Source organism: Stegostoma tigrinum, chromosome 26, assembly GCF_030684315.1.
Source record: "Stegostoma tigrinum isolate sSteTig4 chromosome 26, sSteTig4.hap1, whole genome shotgun sequence".
NCBI lineage: Eukaryota > Metazoa > Chordata > Chondrichthyes > Orectolobiformes > Stegostomatidae > Stegostoma > Stegostoma tigrinum.
In genome coordinates this window covers 1,757,284-1,775,802 of record NC_081379.1, presented here as the reverse complement: position 1 = coordinate 1,775,802, position 18,519 = coordinate 1,757,284, and the positions used below count along the sequence as shown (strand labels likewise).

At 45.8% G+C, this 18,519-nt stretch overlaps 1 protein-coding gene across 3 annotated transcripts in view; it reads right to left on the bottom strand.

Moving 5' to 3' along the window:
• Positions 1–2,915: 2,915 nt before the first annotated feature.
• adgrd1 (adhesion G protein-coupled receptor D1) overlaps positions 2,916–18,519 on the bottom strand; it is a 259,133-nt gene continuing 243,529 nt past the window's right edge. For all 3 annotated transcript variants that reach the window (XM_059654884.1, XM_059654885.1, XM_059654886.1), the window contains 3 exons: positions 17,465–17,506; positions 11,507–11,599; positions 2,916–4,851 (listed from right to left, as the gene is read on the bottom strand). In XM_059654884.1, the coding sequence (XP_059510867.1) occupies positions 4,756–4,851; positions 11,507–11,599; positions 17,465–17,506 (231 nt within the window). In that variant the 3' untranslated portion in view covers positions 2,916–4,755. The remainder of the gene's footprint in view (positions 4,852–11,506; positions 11,600–17,464; positions 17,507–18,519) is intronic.

Here is an 18,519-nt window from a genome sequence, read left to right as displayed (position 1 = left end):
TATCTATGCCAGTGGACATTCACTGGCTGACAAAACTTCTGTGTAAGACCATTAGGATATAACATGTAAATGTGCCAAACAAACTTCAAATTGACTGGGCTGTGATGACGAAGATAATGGAGGCTGATGGTTCTCCCTCCAAATTATGTCACAAACTGTTCACACATTTTGTATTTCGCACTTTGAAAAATATATATGGAGTTGAAAGTCCAGTTTCAACTCTGCTGGAGTGTGCTAGTGGAACTGAACACTCTTGTCTGTATCAGCTTGGACTTGCGTTTGTGCTTGTGCTTTACTGTGCTGAGAAGGTCACAGTAAAATAATTATTCCCTAGTCACCCCTGTATTGTAGGTGAAGATTCTCTCTTATTATGACTGCTAGGAGTCAACAGGTTCATTGTCAAACAAAAGGAAACTAGATCAATTGCAGCTGAAAGGAATCAGAACATCAGAATCTTAATCAATCTGAAAAACTGAGGATCATGAAACAGGCTTTTCAACTACCAACCTCAGGGCTACACGTAACATCCACTGTAAAAGTCACAGGTTCAGCTTTCTACCCTCCACAAACAATTCCAAGACTGGTCTGTAGATCTGTTTTTGAAACTTCCATCTTTTTGAACTCACTTCTTATTTCTGATCTTATGTATATGCATGTTGTGTTCGCATTTTTTTCTTATGTATAATAAAGCCAGTCTCTGCCAATTTGAGAAAGCCTGATTAAATTGGTTCCTTTGAAAACATAAGTCCACTCAGTTCTAGAAGAAAGGTATCTACAAGGGAGAGGATCCTTTAGATTATGGGAAGTGCCTCATAATTCCCACCGCTACTTCCCTCAGGGATCTGGGCTATATCCTATCCACTTCTGGGGTTCTTTCCTAAATTCCTGCCAGTCTCTCCAGTCCCTCCTGGTTATCTATTTCCATCTCAGCCAGTCTCCCGGCAACCTCCCTGTTTACTGTCACTGTGAATCACTCTTGGTAAAATGCCCCATCGGGATATCAGTCCTGTTGCCTGCCTCCACTAATAAGTGTCTGTTTTGGCCCCTAATCATCCTCAGACAAACCTCCAACTGTTAATGTGCCTGCAGCAGGCCCTCAATGTCCTGTTTCTATCAGGCATCAAAGCTCTTTGTTTCGCTTTGCTCTTTATTTGCTTTCTTCATCTGCTCTCCACATTTTGTATTTAGCCTGATTTTGCTGGTATCCATCGTATGTCTTCTCTATCAGTTTTATCCTGCTTATCAAATCCTTCAGGAAGGGACCTGTCGCTTTGGTTGTCCTCTCTTTTCTCCTAGCAGGAGCAAATCTGAACTTTACCCCAACCATTCCATCTCTAAAGGCTGCCCATTTCTGCCAGCTCACCTTTGCTCCAGACCTTATCCCTTCTAAGTTCTCCAAAACTGTGCTCCCTCACTTGTGTCATTCCTTTCTTTGACACAGTCCTTAAAACCACTTGGTCACCTGGAATATAATATTTCTGTGTGTGTCTTGATGGCAAAATACGTGATAAACACTCCTGCAAAACAAGGCAACAAAGTGTGGAGCTGGATGAACACAGCAGGCCAAGCAGCATCTCAGGAGCACAAAAGCTGACGTTTCAGGCCTAGACCCTTCATCAGAAAAGGGGATGGGGAGAGGGTTCTGAAATAAATAGGGAGAGAGGGGGAGGCGGACCAAAGATTTATTTCAGAAACCCCTCCCCAGCCCCCTTTTCTGATGAAGGGTCTAGGCCCAAAACATCAGCTTTTGTGCTCCTGAGATGCTGCTTGGCCTGCTGTGTTCATCCAGCTCCACACTTTGTTATCTTGGATTCTCCAGCATCTGCAGTTCCCATTATCACTTACTCCTGCAAAACAACTTGTGTTAGAGAGATATCGGTGTTCATGTGCATATATCCCTGAAAGTTGCCACCCAGGTTGATAGGGTTGTTAAGAAGGCATACGGTGTGTTAGATTTTATTGGGAGAGGGATTGAGTTTCAGAGCCATGAGGAAATGTTGCAGCTGTACAAAACTCTGGTGTGGCCGCACTTGGAGTATTGTGTACAGTTCTGGTCACCACATTATAAGAAGGATGTGGAAACTTTGGAAAGGGGGCAGAGGAGATTTACCAGGATGTTGCCTGGTATGGAGGGAAGGTCTTACGAGGAAAGGCTGAGGGACTTGAGGCTGTTTTCATTAGAGAGAAGAAGGTTGAGAGGTGACCTAATAGAGAAATATAAGATAATCAGAGGATTAGATAGGATATACAGTGAGAGCCTTTTTCCTCAGATGGTGATGGCTAGCATGAGGGGGCATAGCTGTAAATTGAGGGGGTGATAGATATAGGACAGATGTCGGAGGTAGGTTCTTTACTCAGAGAGTAGTAAGGGAATGGAATGCCCTGCCTGCAACAGTAGCAGACTTGCCAACTTTAAGGACATTTAAATGGTCATTGGATAAACATTTGGATGATAATGGAATAGTATAGGTTAGATGGGCTTCAGATTGGTTCACAGGCCGGCGCAACATCGAGGGCCGAAGGGCCTGAACTGTGCTGTAGTGTTCTATGTTCTCTGATGAAGGTCTAGGCCCGAAACATCAGCTTTCCTGCTCCTGAGATGCTGCTTGGCCTGCTGTGTTCATCCAGCTTCACACTTTGTTATCTCATATTCTCCAGCATCTGCAGGTCCCATTATCTCTAACTTTTACTGTGTTAAAGTAGTTAGATAAATATAGCTATTTGCCATGATAGAGTCTGATGGTTATGTTTATGGGAGAGTTTGAGTCTGATTTTGAAGTTGGCTTTCTTCAGAATCTCTCTCTCAGACACACAGTTGATCTCCACCTTTCATTTAAGGCAAAATAAAATGACCGTTTACAGTGCAAAGAGAAATATTTCATTTATGTTTGTGACAAACATTTATTTACCAGGCACAGATCCGGTATGATATCTTCACAAAGCACACTCCAACTCAAAAGCTTTTGTCATGACAAAACAGTTAGATTTCTACAGTTACAGTTAAATTATTACATCCCTATCCATCAGAGAAGGTTAACACATTCTAACAGGGATGCAACATCATCATGCACTGAAGGCACTGACTTTGAACAAAAACAGAAGAAATACATTTAAAGAGGAATGACCACTCTCTTCAGTTCTTTGCTACTCTACCCTGTCACTTGTCCCATGATCCTCAGAGTATGTGGGTGAGTCTGGGTTTGGGGGAAGGACAGAGATTTGAACCCCTTGCATTCAACAACCTACTGTCCCCCTGCAGCTTCCATTGCCTCCCCTCTACTTCCAACCCTAGGGTGATGCTAACATGTGTAAGATACAGGTCATGGGGCTTGTGCCTCAATTCAAAAAAATCATCGATGATTGACATCAACTCCAGTTCCCCGTTCTAGCCCCATTATCCTCGAATCCGAGCTCAGACTTGACTCATTTACTAACCATCCTCTGTTACTAACTAACTGACCATCCCCGTCCTTTGGGGTGATGTATTATGAAGATTCACACCCAAAGTGTGAAGGAGTTTCTCAACATCTCAGTCCTAAATGGCTGATGATTATTTTTGGGGCTATGTCTGTCCTCCTGCTCCCCAAATTGCATCCCTCTGCCATTCAGCTCTTGACCAGGGGAACTAACCTCACGGTAAACACCATGTCAAGTGTTGGAAGCATCCTGTTTGCTTCAATCAGGTCACTTCTCATTTTCCAAAAACACCAGAGAAGATTGGTCCATTCTCCTCATTCTTGGCTCCTGGGATGGTCCTTCACTACAGGATGATGGCTGGGTCAGGAACTGCTGGCTGATATTGACATTGAGGGCCTGTTAACACCAACACTACTCCACAGCCCCCCCCCCCACCCCGCCCCCCCCAAAACCTGCACTGTCTCCTCAAGCTGATGGGATATACAACCTCAGCTTGGCTTTGCTGCTGGGCCTTGCTGCCTAGGACACATGGCTCAGTTCCAGTCTCATTAAACTTACCAAACCAGCATCAAAGCATCAGATTTCTCAACTGGTTCTAAAACAACCTCCGGGAATGATGAGTCCAAGTGGATTTTAACCTGAAGGGACAGACTAAAGAGTAAGATTGAGTTTGGAAAATGGAAACCTGCTGGGGAGAAAGCTTTGCCTCTTAACACAGAAACAAAACCTACAGGTATCGGAAAAATATACAGAAGGAAACGTACTTCAGTCTTAGACCTGTGTCACACTAAAACGATACATAAAATTCTTGCCAAAAACACATTAGATTTTTGTAATTCCTCCTACATCCACTATGCATGCTTTAAAGGAGGGACATTATCATTTTACACTCAAAGTAGTTAGTTTAAAATCGCAGTACACATTTATATGCGCTTGTCATAATTACTTCAGAATTCACAAAATGATCCCCTACACAAAAGGAGTAAAACCATACATAGTCACATTAAGTATCAGGTGGGTACAGATGGCACCCCTCCCCATCAGGGAAAGGGCTTTCAGGACAACTGCTAAATTCATCTTACTTTCCTGAATGAGTTTTACCTTCCCGAGAAACACTAACCTACATCCCCACCACCCCCTCCCCCTGTGTCCAGTATAATAAATATCTCACATTTGCAGTTCCTTCCCTTTGAGTTTTATAGCAGTGAGTTGAGTCAACAGTTCGTTCCTTTGTGGCTGGAGCATGGATGGGTGAGTGTGGTTCAGTATTCGGAGAGGAGCAGTGATGAGACTGGAGACTGGGTCTGTTGTTGGTTGGTCGAGGCAGGAGTGCAGTGGTCACACTGCCGACAGGTCCATTCGATTCGCAAACTCCGTACTCTTCTCCCAGGTGTTCAGTTTTGTGGGGGTGGTGATCGCTCGATTTCCATTCATCTGTAGGTGTACAGGAATGAAACATCATTTCCAGACGATGCCATAAGGAATTTCTTCTTTTCTCTGTTAGCATGCTGTCCCTGCGATCTCCCCTCCCTCTCCACTCACTCTCTGGGAACTCAATGTTCCTCTGATTCAAGCTTCCTCTGTCCACACTTCTATCATCCTCAACTCATCCAAACATTTAGCCCCCACCAACACTCAATTCACACCAAATCCCATTTACTCCAACCATTCCTGTACTCACTGATTCACAAGGGCTCCCAGGCTGGGAATACCTTTCACCCTTATAGAACATAGAACATAGAACAATACAGCACAGAACAGGGCCTTCAGCCCTCAACGTTGCACCAACCTGTGAACTAATCTAAGCCCCTCCCCCTACACTACACATAATCATCCATATGCTTATCCAAGGACTGTTTAAGTGCCCCTAATGTGGCTGAGTTAACTGCATTGGCAGGCAGGGCATTCCACACCCTGAGTGATAATGGGAACTGCAGGTGCTGGAGAATCCAAGATAATAAAGTGTGAAGCTGGATGAACACAGCAGGCCAAGCAGCATCTCAGGAGCACAAAAGCTGACGTTTCGGGCCTAGACCCTTCATCAGATGAAGGGTCTGGGCCCGAAACGCCAGCTTTTGTGCTCCTGAGATGCTGCTTGGCGTGCTGTGTTCATCCAGCTTCACACTTTATTATCTTGCATTCCACGCCCTTACCACTCTCTGAGTAAAGAACCTGCCTCTGACATCTGTCTTAAATCTATCACCCCTTGATTTTTAGCTATGCCCCCTTGTACAAGCTGAAGTCATCATCCTCGGAAAAAGACTCTCACTGTCCACCCTATCTAATCCTCTGATCATCTTGTATGTCTCTATTAAATCCCCTCTTAGCCTCCTTCTCTCCAATGAGAACAGACCCAAGTCCCTCAGCCTTTCTTCATACGGCCTGCATTCCAGACCAGGCAACATCCTGGTAAATCTTCTCTGTACCTTTTCCAAGGCTTCCACATCCTTCCTGTAATGGGGTGACCAGAGCTGCACGCAATATTCCAAGTGAGGCCGCACTAGTGTTTTGTACAGTTGCAGCATGACATCACGGCTCCGGAACTCAATCCCTCTCCCAATAAAACCTAACACACCATAAGCCTTCTTAACAGCACTATCAACCTGGGTGGCAACTTTCAGGGATCTATGTACATGGACACCAAGATCCCTCTGCACATCCACACTACCAAGAATCTTTCCATTGACCCAGTACTCTGCCCTCCTATTATTCCTCCCAAAGTGAATCACCTCACATTTATCCGTATTAAACTCCATTTGCCACCTTTCGGCCCAATTCTGCAGTTTATCCAAGTCTCCCTGCAACCTGCAACATTCTTCCACACTGTCCACCACTCGATTGACTTTAGTGTCATCTGCAATACAACCCTTCAATGCAAATTCTCCCTACTTCTGCAACCTCCTCCTCCTCCAGTCTCTACATCCCTTCCGACATCCGTAATCTCCTCTTGGTTATCCAGATCATGTAAAATATTAATAGCAAAAACTGTAAGCAATTGAAACTTCAGCAAATAAATATCGTATAACTGGCAGCAGAGATTGGAGAGTTTCAGCAGTCAATGGGGCAGTTTTTGTTTTTCCCTGGGGCTCAGCTGTTTTAGTACATTAATGGAAGTGTGTGCTGTTAGCCAACAAGGTAGATTGAGGCTCAGCACGAGCTGGCATGCAGAAGCAGGAATAGTCTTTGGGGTATTGCAGGGGCAGGTCACTGGGGGTCATGGAGTGAATGGGGGGGTGGGGGGAGTGGGGTGCTATGAGGTGGCATGCATGGACCATACTGATTTCAACAAGATCAACCGGATGGACCTGATAGAATATGAGATCCCTGATTGGGTCTGTTAATTTGATCCAATCAGGGAGCCCTGGCTGTCAGATATAAACAGGAGTGACAGAGGTTCTGTTCACTGTGAGAGCTGACCCTGAGGGAGCTGGATCAGTGACAAGGACTCTCCCTGTGTAAATAAAGGGGGACATTGTGACAGGATAATGGTATCTCTGCAGTTATTTCATGGATCCAGGGAGGTTTATGGAAGGGGAGATGAGAGAGGAAGAGCAATGAGGGCTGGGTGGGGGACTTACAGCTTTTGTTATAATTGGAATGATTATTTGTAAGTGAGTAAATGACAAATTAGTGTCTGCAGGTCACATTGTTCACACAGAGCTGAGTTGCCCAATTTCCACCCATCAAGATAAACAGACCTAACCTTGAGCACAAGGAGTTGGAACGATTTACTCAGGCACTTGTAACGGTGCTGGCATGGGCTTTAGGTGGCATATTCTTGGTACTGATGGTGGTGAGGACGGGGCTGGGCTGGTGGTTGTCACAGAACAAACTAGATGGAAGGAGGATTTACCTCAACAGTTAATATCGCACCATCACTCACCTTCTATATGCTGAGGGACAAAAACTGAGTGGTATGATAGGCTTTTCAAACACCATAAAGATAATTAACCTCAAAAACTAATGGGGATGATAAAGGGCAAGGTAAGAGGAGGGAATCTTCCTTTTCAGGCGTCAAGTTACAAAACTTTGAGTTGGCAAGGCTAAAAGTTTGATTCTTTGTTCCCGAACCTCCCCTCCACCCCCCACCACCATTAGTGGAGTTAGACACTAAAAGGGTCAGTAATCTTGGATCAGCTTCATAGAAACATCTTCACACATGTGCAAGTAGAAGTGTTGGAATTCTCCACCCAAGAGATTGTTGGATCCTCCGTCTTGGAGTCCTTCAAAGGCTGGCATTGGTGGATTATTTGTTGATTTGATGCCTCTGCTCACTCATGGGGTGTGGGCATTTCTGGCAAGGTCAATGTCCATCGCTCTTTCCTAACTTCCCTTGAACTGGTTGCTTTACTTGGCCAATTCAGAGGGCACGGAAAAGCTATCCACAAATCACTGTGGGCCAGGAGTCACGTGTAGGCCAGACTGGGTAAGGAAGGTAGATTTCCCTCCCTAAAGGGCATTACTGAACTATCACTGAGAATGGCTATATATTTCTCTGACTTGTAACTGAATTCAAAATCTACCAGCTGCAGCGACATTGAGGTGTAAACCCCCTGGCCCTGGAATATTAGCCAGGCCCTCTTAAAATACAATCCAAAGACATATCACAGGACCACCATCTCTCCTCCAGAGAGATACCTGCAGCTACCCAGAGGGAATCAGATAGGTAAAGTGGATTTGACAGAGTGGGAAAACAGTCATGAAGGGATCGAATAGCAGAACAGGTTCCAGGGGCTGTAAGATTGATTGTAGCTTGAGTTTGAGACTTTCATGGTTAGGTGTCAGCCGGAGGACAACGTCAATCAGGAGAACACTGGGTGTCCGACAGCACTACCAGTGAACAGGCCACACCACCAGAACCGCCAATCACCCTGAAAACACATCTCAACATCTTCTTTCATTCACTCACAGATTGTGAACATCATTGCTGGGCCATCATTTATTGTCCTTGAGGAGATGCTAGTGACCATGGGGCCATACGATGGTGGAGCAAAAGTGGGCCGCTCAGTCCATCGAGTCTTCTGCCATTCAATGAAAACTGTGGCTGATCTGCTAACTTTCAACTCCAACCTCCTGCCTTTTCCCATAACCCTTTGATCCCCTTCGTGATTAAAAAGCTGTCGATCTTAGCCTTGTTGTATTTAATGACACAGCCTCAACAGCCCTCAGTATAGAATTCCACTGATTCACTCCCCCCAGTGTTGTGAACGTAACAAGGTCAGCCAGGTAGACCTGATAGAACAGGAGCTCCCTGGCTGGGGCTGTTAATCTGGTCGAATGAGCGAGCCTTGGCTGACAGATAGAAACAGGAGTGACAGGAGTTCTGCTCACTCTGAGAGCTGGCTCCGAAGGAGCTGGATCAGTGTCAAGGACTCTCCCTGTGTAAATAAAGGTGGGCTTGGTGACAGGATACCGGCCTCGATGGAGTTATTTCACACAAAGAGGGTGGCCCTTTTTTCTGAGATTCTGCCCTCTAGCTCCTGAACAACCTTTCAGCATCTACACTGACAAGCTCAGTAGATAATTTATATGTTTCAGTAGGTCACTTCTCATGCTGCTAAATCCCATTGAGGCCCAACCCACTCAATCTCTAATCAATAGGCAGACCCTGCACACCCAGGCTCAGCCTCCTCTGGACTGCCTCCAATAACAATGTATCTTTCCTTGCATAAGGGGCCCTAAACTATTTACAATATTCCGGGGTGGGGGGGGGGGGCGCTCTCACAAGTGCCTTGTACAGTTTTAGCAAAACTTTCCCTATTTTCTTCCTCCTTGAGCTGTTTACAGTCCATGTGCTGTGGGTTGGCCCACAGTGCCCTGAGGGAGGGAATTCCAGGATTTTGACCCAGCGACAATGAAGGAACGGGGATATATTTCCAAGTCAGGATGGTGAGTGGCTCGGAGGGGAACTTGCAGGGGGTGGTGTTCCCATGCATCTGCTGCCCTTGACCTTCGAGACAGTAGAGGTCTAGGGTTTTGAAATGTGTTGCCTAAGGAGGCTTGACGAGTCACTGTGGTACATATTGGAGGTGGTACACACTGCTGCTACTGAGTGCTGGTGCCAGAGGGAGTGGATATTGTAAATAGCGGGTGAGGTGTTGATCAAACAGGACTGCTTTGTCCTAAACAGTGTGGGTTATTTTCTAGACAAGCGGGAAGTATTCCATCACATTCCTGATGTGTCTTGTAGGTGGTGGACAGGCTTTGGGGAGTCAGGGCGGGAGTTACTTGCTGCAGGACTCCTCGCCTTTGGCCTGTTCTTGCAAACACAGAATTGATTTTATCAAACATCCATTAATCTACAGCAGAAGACTCTCAGGCTCCTCCTTCACAGAAAGGACCGTGTAAATCTGGAACTGCCCACTCGAAAAAGAACTGCACATGCTGGGAATCAATTTGACATTTAAAGACTGAGATAAGGGTGTTGAGGAATACAGACTAAGGTCACTAAATGATGTAGATTTGCAGATCAGGCAAGAGAATCTCAAATAAAAGCAGATACTGTGGATGCTGGAAATTTGAAATAAAATCACCAGTGCTGGAGAAACACAGCAGGTCTGGTAGCATCTGTGCAGAGAGAGAAACAGAGTTAATGTTTCTTTGAAACTAATGTGCTGCACCAGCATCTATTTTGTTATTTACAATGTCAAGTTCTCCATTGTATCTCAGACGGGCCCTTCCTCCTGCCTCCAGCCTGAAGGAGTGTCATATTGGCCTCGAAACATTAACCCTGTTTCTCTCTCCACACATGCAGCCAGAGCTGAGGAGTTTCTCCAGCAATTTCTGCTATTGTTTAAAATCTAACCAAAACAAAGACTGTGACCTCGTCTTCCTGTAAGGTACCTATTGCCTCTGGACTCAACATTAGATGCAGCAAATTTAAATGATAGCCATTACTTTTTGTTTTGAAGATGAGCTGTTGGGAACAATTCTGTTCTTGACACTCTAAGGGCAAAGACACCACTGCCCGAGGGGGCTACTCTCTCATTTGAGAGGTGATTGGTGGTGAGTTTAACCTCAAGCGAGGAGAGAGGTTGAGAAGGAGAGGGGTAACCTCAGCCCATGTCTGTGATGTCATGTTACATCACAAACCACCTATCCAACCAACTGAGCTAACTATCACCTCCCACCCTGCCATTCAAACCGCCTCAGACCCATCCTTTATTCACAAGTCCCATGTTTGCCTTCCACCAACATTCCTTTTGTCATTTAATCTCACTGTTCCTCCATCCTATCTCAAAGCTGCCCTTTTATGGTTTTTTTTTAATTTCCCCTCCTCCCCTTCCCTGTTCTGTACTTGTCACCGTTCACAGTTCTGATGAAAGGTCATTGATCTGAAACATTAACCCAGTTTCCCTCTCCACAGACGCTGCCAGTCTTGCCGAATATCTCCAGCGTTTTCTCTTTCCATTTTATGACTGAACAGTGCAGAATGGGTGAGGGGCTGAATGGCCTCCTGCTGGTCCTATCACTATCAGAACCAACTAGCATTTGCTTCTGGAGGATCTGCGTCAGCAGACAGACAGGACACCGTATATTCGATGAATTTATGAGCAAAATGCTCTTGTTTTTGTTAGAGACCTTTGCCAAATCCTCCAGCTTTTAACTGAGTCTCTGCAGAATTAACAGTAAGACAAACTGCTGTTTCTCAACTCTTGGCAAACATAATCTAGCTGAGCTGACTCCTACAGCATCTGTGTGCAGCCAGGTGGGGCAATGTATAAACCGGAGCTTCAGATGTTGGGAGAGGAGAGGAATTAGAACAAAATATTAATGAGAGTTGTCCTTTAAAGATGCTCTTTCTTTGTGCCTTGTGAGTGAGATGGAGATCTTTGTCAAATCGTTTTTCAATGATAGTCCTGCGGTTCTTTCGACGTAAGCATACTGGTCAATCTCTTTAATAAACACGGTAAGAGCTGTAGATGCTGTAAATCAGCATCAAAAACAGAAGTTGCTGGAAAAGCTCAGCAGGTCTGGCAGCACCTGTGAAGAAAAATTCAGACTTAACATGTTGGGTCCAGTGACCCTTCCTCAGAACATGTCAATGTGCAGTGAAAACAAAGGCTAGGCGAAAGGAGTTTCTACTTACGATGTCTGAATTGAAAGGTTTCACATTGACATTACGCATGGAACTGCTATTGAGGGACCAGACCTTTGTCTTGTGTTTGAGGGCAGCTCTGACCTAAATTGATTGTAAAAAGAGAGAAGAGATTGGTGCTGATGGAACACAACAGACTCAACCAGCCCAGCTATCCCCTTCCCCCACTGCATCCCAAAACCAGCCCACCCTGTCCCCGCCTCCCTAACCTGTTCTTCCTCTCACCTATCCCCTCCTCCCACCTCAAGCCGCACCTCCATTTCCTACCTACTAACCTCATCCCGCCTCCTTGACCTGTCCCTCTTCCCTGGACTGACCTATCCCCTCCCTACCTCCCCACCTATACTCTCCTCTCCACCTATCTTTTTTCTCCATCTTTGGTCTGCCTCCCCCTCTCTACCTATTTATTTCAGAACCCTCACCCCATCCCCCTTCTGATGAAGGGTTTAGACCTGAAACGTCAGCTTTTGTGCTCCTGAGATGCTGCTTGGCCTGCTGTGTTCATCCAGCTCCACACTTTGTTATCTTAAGATGATTAGCTGTTTGCTAGTACGGCAGTGTTACGCTAAATTTCAAAATTCTCAAAATTGCTTGCAGGGTACTCCCTGGTTATATCACTACTTCTCAATTCCAACTTTTCATAACTCATTTTTCCGCAGACTCCATCTCAAACATGAGTATCAGGCAATTAGAATTTCAACGTGATGATACTCTGCTACTGCTTGAAGCTACTTCCCACCAGGAGATCTGCCTTCACAGAATGTCCCCCTTGAGATCTCTGCAAATTTCCAACTCTGATCAAATGGCCAAGGTATTGGCATTTCCTTTCCTGGGTATCACTTTCTGAGGATTTCTTTTCAGTCTTGCAATTTCAAACACCTCTTCATTTTTCTTACAGCTTAGAAATTGAATTTCTAGCATATATCTCAGTATTCTACATTTTAAAGGCATTTATTTTCTTCCACACATTTTTTATACACATCCAGAAGTACTCTTATATGGTATTTGGTTCTTCTGTGGCACATTGTTTCCATCTCGTGACCACTAGCAGTAAATTACCTGTGATAACAGATTGATAAATTTACATGCCAAGCCAATTAAGAACAATGCAGACCATCAAAGATGAGGAAGAGATAGTGGGTAGGGCAAGGGTGATATCAGGATGGGGTTGGAAGGGGTTTTCTCTAATCGACTATCAGAGGTGTAATTACACTGGAGCAGGTGGGACTTGAACTTGGCCCTCCTAGTCAAGCTTTAGGGACTCTACAACTGTGCCACAAGAGGGCTCCTTCCTACATCGCCCTCTACACATTATACTGAAACACAGTTCAGGTGTACAAACTGCATTCGCTGATTATTACTCACAGCTTTGGGCTGGTTGTCTTGTTGAATTTGTTTCTTTAATAATAATCAGGACCATTGAGGCTGAGATCTAAAGTTTCAGTCCAAAGGTTATTTCAGTGGATTTACACTGGAGCTGTGCTTCTGGTTAATCCATTTACAGCTCTTTGAACACATCGAAAGTCTTCCACAGTAATAGGAAGTAATACAGTGCAATTCTCTCAGCTAGGAGTAAATGAAATGCAAGTCCAGCTCCAACTGACCCAAGGAACTATCACCAGCCGGGGGTCATTTTAAACACATCTGGGAAATGCTTCACCATACACAATGCCCCACATGGCTATGATCTATCTGATCTTAACACTTGCAGTTTGGAGAGTCATCCTTGATTTCAGAGTAACAAGGGGAGGCAATGGCCTTGTGGTATTACTGTTAGACTGATCGTCCAGAGACCTGAATAATGTTCTGGGGGTCCCGGGTTCGAATCCCGCAATGGCAGATGATGGAATTTGAATTCAGTAAGATATCTGGAATTAAGAGTCTAATGATGACTGAGAATCCATTGTCGATTGTTGGAAAAACCCACCTGGTTCACTAATGTCCTTCAGAGAAGGAAACTGCCATCCTTACCCGGTCTAGCCTACATGTGACTCCAGACCCACAGCAATGTGGTTGCCTCTTAACTGCCCTCTGGGCAATTAAGGACGGGCAATAAAAGCTGCCTGGCCAGCGACACCCTCATCCTGTGAATGAATAAAGAAGGAAACAAAAAGCCCGTCCTGTGCCTCAGAATTAGAAGGCTTTATGATTTCAGGCCTTCAGCACTGAGTCCAGGCTGACAGCCCCCCATGCAGTAACATAGGAGCACTGCACTGTCAGAGACACTATCTTTCAAATGGGGGTACCTGTACTCCTTGCTGAAAGCTCAGTCCTCACACTGTGGTGCAAAGTCTGACAATTATCACACCAAAAAAATAACAGGTTTCTGACACACAGGCCTTAAGGCTGCCAACTGTGTACGAACACATTCCTGGCGCGTCTATCATCTGACTTCCAACTGGTCCAAGCCCGACACTCCTGCTACTGGCTGGCCAAAATGGCTATCCATCCCTCAGCCAATGGGGAAGCCAGATGATTGCTCTTTCCCTGACTGCATGATTGTTGTTCAAATTGCCTTTTCTCAAATAATTTTTAGAGCTAATGAAAAGAGCTATTGAAAAAGGTGAAACAAAACCAATTTTTTTTCTCTGGAATTACTGGGTTTTTTTAAACCAGGTTTTGCTCACAATTAATTTCCAATTCCAGGAGATTGCAGGTCACTCCTAGAGGGTTGAGAATTCCCCTCGTGGTTATTACTTTTAGACTCAACTATAAGTGAAGTTGATTGCCACAGTTGGTTATGTGGATGATTGGTTTGTGCCGCAGAATGATGCTAACAGTGTGGATTCAATGTCTCAACTGGCTGTGGTTAACCATGAAAGGCTCTCCTTCTCCCCTTCCTTCCTACCACCTGTCACCTCTTCTCTAATAGAGAGAGTAGTGACTGTATATACTGAAAAAAACGGAGTTCTTCCCCACTGGGGAGTCCAGAAGTGGGAGGTGGAAACTGATGCCTGTGCTAAATTATAGATTTACAATACAGCCTTGTAAATCTCCAAACGTTTTATGCTTTTAATTTAACAGGTTTTACAACATATTCATTTAAAGCACACAGACCAACAATCACATTTACTTGCAGTCAGTGCCGAGCACCAACGCAACACATCAAATCAGCGACAATGGCCCAATATGGCTCTGTACGGTTGGAGCTAGATTTAAATTAGTGACACCCTCAAGTCAGGTTTCCAGCCCAGGCTCCTGGTGCAATGACCCGATGAAAATGACAGCAGATACAGGGACACGGTGGAGCATACCTGAGAATGCTGACACCTCAAGCTCAGTGGGTGGCAGCCTTGCCAATTGGAGCCCAGTTTATTGGAAAGGATCAGAGCAGATTGATGGTGGCGGCTTCTTTCTGGCACTGAGGTAAACACTCTGCCTTTCCTGCGTTGATATATTAACAACTGTGGAGCAAACTGGAGTCCTGGCTTGAATACACAGCAATGGTAATAGGCAAAGGAGCAGATGCTGGTGAGGATAGAGTTCATTGAAGGTCAGAGCACTGGACAAACAATCCCATTCCACACAGTTCTGAATCAGCCAATTCCAATTCAGCAGTTACACAGTTTCCTTCCCTCATAATATAATGCACTAGTATTAAATTAAACTAGGCTCAAATGACAGAGGAACACTTCCATCGCAATAAAAGGAGTGAGCTCAATGGGCCATGACCAAAGCAGATGAGTTGAGGTCATTCTAATGCATTTGATTTCAGGTCTGAGGCCAAGTTACAAAGCTAATATTCAGATGGGAAATTTTCAGAGCCGAGTGTAAATTTACAATGTGTTCTACTCTGGCTGGAGTTCAACTTCAAGGTTACTGTTTTGCAGGTCATTCTGTTTAATGTAGGGTCAAGGCTGGACAGCACCACCTAGAGGTTTCTTACCTGTCTAGATTCGACTGCAATACCATCTTAGTTTGTTAATCTAGTTTACACCCTCATGTACAGCAGTAAAAGGTCTCCAGAAACATCATAACAGTATAGAATCACGCTAAACAAAGCCAGTGCATCTTTATGTCCCTCCACAGTTCAGTTCAAACGCTGACTCCCACCCAAGTAATGTCTTAGTATCAAAACTCTCATCTTTGCTTAGAAATCTCTCCTGCATGTCTCCCCTCCCTATCAATGTGAGTTATTTGAATGGGTTGAATCAGTATTGGTTAGTTAAGGGTTAGGTTTGTGATGGAAAATTTGTAAGTTGTATTGGAAACGTACAGTGCAAAAGACAAACATGAAGCATTTGCAGCGATCTTCAGCCAGAAGTGCCGAGTGGATGATCCATCTTGGCCTCCTCCAGTGGTCCCCAGCATCACAGATGCCAGTCTTCAGCCAATTCGATTCACTCCACGTGATCTCAAGAAACGGTTGGAGACACTGGACACTGCAAAGGCTATGGGCCCTGACAACCTTCCGGCAATAGTACTGAGGACTGGTGCTCCAGAACTTGCCGCTCCCAGAGCCAAGCTGTTCCAGTGCAGTTACAATCTACCCAACAATGTGGAAAATTGCACAAGTATGTCCTGTACACAAAAAGCAGGATAAATCCAACCCAGCCAATTACCGCCCCATCAGTCTCCTCTCGATCATCAGTAAAGTGATGGAAGGTGTCAGTAACAGAGCTGTCAAGCAGCACCTGCTCAGCAATATCCTGCTCAGTGACGCCCAGTTTGGGTTCCGCCAGGGCCACTCAGCTCCTGATCTCATTACAGCCTTGGGTCAAACTTGGACAAAAGAGCCGAATTCCAGAGGGAGAGGTGAGAGTGACAGCCCTTGATATCGAGGCTGCATTCGACTGAGTGTGGCATCAAGAAGCCCTGGTAAAACTGGAATCAATGGGTATCGGGGGAAACTCTCCGGTGGTTGGAGTCCTACCTGACACATAGGAAGATGGTCGTGTTTGTGGGAGGTCAGTCATCTCAGCTCCAGGACAGCTCTGCATAAGGTCCTCAAGGGAGTGTCCTCAGCCCAACCATCTTCAGCTGCTTCATCAATGACCTTCCCTCCATCATAAGGGCAGGAGTGGGGATGTTCGCCGATGATTGCACAATGTTCAGCACCATTCGTGACTCCTCAGATACTGAAGCAGATCATGTTCACATGCACAATATCCAGGCTTGGGCTGACACGTGGCAAGTGACATTCATGCCACACAGATGCCTGGCTATGACCATCAGCAATAAGAGACAATCTAACTACTGCACCTTGGTGTTACCATCACTGAATCCCCCGCTATCAACATCCTGAGGGATATCATTGACTAGAAACTCAACTGGACTAACCACATTAACAGAGTGACTACAAGAGCAGGTAGAAGCTAGGAATACTGCAGTTCGTAACTCACCTCTTGACGCCTCAAAGCCTGTCCCACCATCTCCCAGGCACAAGTCAGGAGTGTGATGGAATGCTCCCCACTTGCCTCCAACAACACTCAAGAAGCTCAACACCATCCAGGACCAGGCAGCCCCCACTTGATTGGCACCACATCCACAAACATCCCACTCCCTCCCCCACCGACGCTCAGTCGCAGCAGTGTGTACCATCTACAAGATGCTCTGCAGAAATTCACCAAAGATCCTCAGGCAGCACCTTCCAAACCCACGACCACTTCCATCTAGAAGGACAAGGGCAGCAGATACATGGGAACACCACCCCCTGCAAGTTCCCCTCCAAACTCCTCACCATCCTGGGCAAATAGGGATGGACAGTATATGCTGGGCTTAGCCAGTGATGCCCAGTGAATAAAAAAACTAATGATGCTATGTAAATGCAATGTGTTTGTTGCTGCAACCCCAGTAGAAACAAACCGACGTGAGCTTTTATTAAGCTTCACTTTGTGCAGGATCTGGAGGAGCAGGCGATAGTCTTGTTCTGAATTTACGTGACATCCTTTCACTCATCAACCACAACAACTTTCCATATGAGGTCAATTACTTCCTGAAGTCACTTACCTCTGAATTCAGGAGACAATGAAAGAGAAAGATGAAAAACCCCTAGAGACAAGACAAAACAACATTTCATCAGAAACTGTAAATTGCCAAAAACAAAATTACAATGACGCTTTGAAGAGAAAAGGAGGAGAACGGTCAAGCCACCAGGATGAAATGTGATTGGGTGGTGGTGGGAAACTCAGAAAAGGACCTTGTGTCTGGTACAGGGTTCACAGTTTGGCACAAGGTGATGAGATCCTCAACAGGTGAGGCCTGACCCCACTCTAAATGGCGGGCAAGAGGAACAGGGCGATGGCAGTGTTAGTGGAAGATGCTGAGCTTTCTCCCTCCCCCTCCCTCCTCCACACTCTCCCCCTCCATCCCCATCTCCGCCACTCTCTCCCACACTCTCCCCTCTGTCCCATATGCTCCCCCTCCATCCCCATCTTCGTCCTTCCCTCCATTACCCACTCCCTCCCCCACACTCTCCCCTCCATCCCCAGTCTCCCTCCTCCCTCCCATACCTTCCCCCTCCCTCCCACACTCTCCCCCTCTGTCCCACACTCACCCCTCTGTCCCCATCCTCCCCCTCTGCCACACACCCTCTCCTACCCTCCCACACTCTGGCCCCTCCCCCAGACACCCTCCTCCCTCTGTCCGACACCCTCCCATGCTGTCTCTCATCGTTCCCCTCAATTCCTTATCCTTTCCTCTCTGTTGTCTGCCTTTCTCCCCCAACACTGATGCCAGGCAGGTGCAGTCTCCATGCCATTCGCTTTGTACAAATGTCTTGGTGGATTGTTAATAATCTTGGGCTCGTGCGGTTAGTGGGACCCTCACCGGGTACAGACTCTGGCCCATATATCTCCATGAAAAAGGTTCCAAATTCAGGTCAGTGTAAGGGCCCCCTTTATCTCCCTGCCTGTTTGCACAGAGGGGTTCAGCTCCTGTCTTTAACACAAAGCTAACTCCATCCTGTTCTCACTGACTCATACAGTGATGCCGCTGTGGGGAAAGGGTAAAGGAATACTTCAACACTGACTGGGACTGAGTCACCTCATCTTGTATCGAAATGA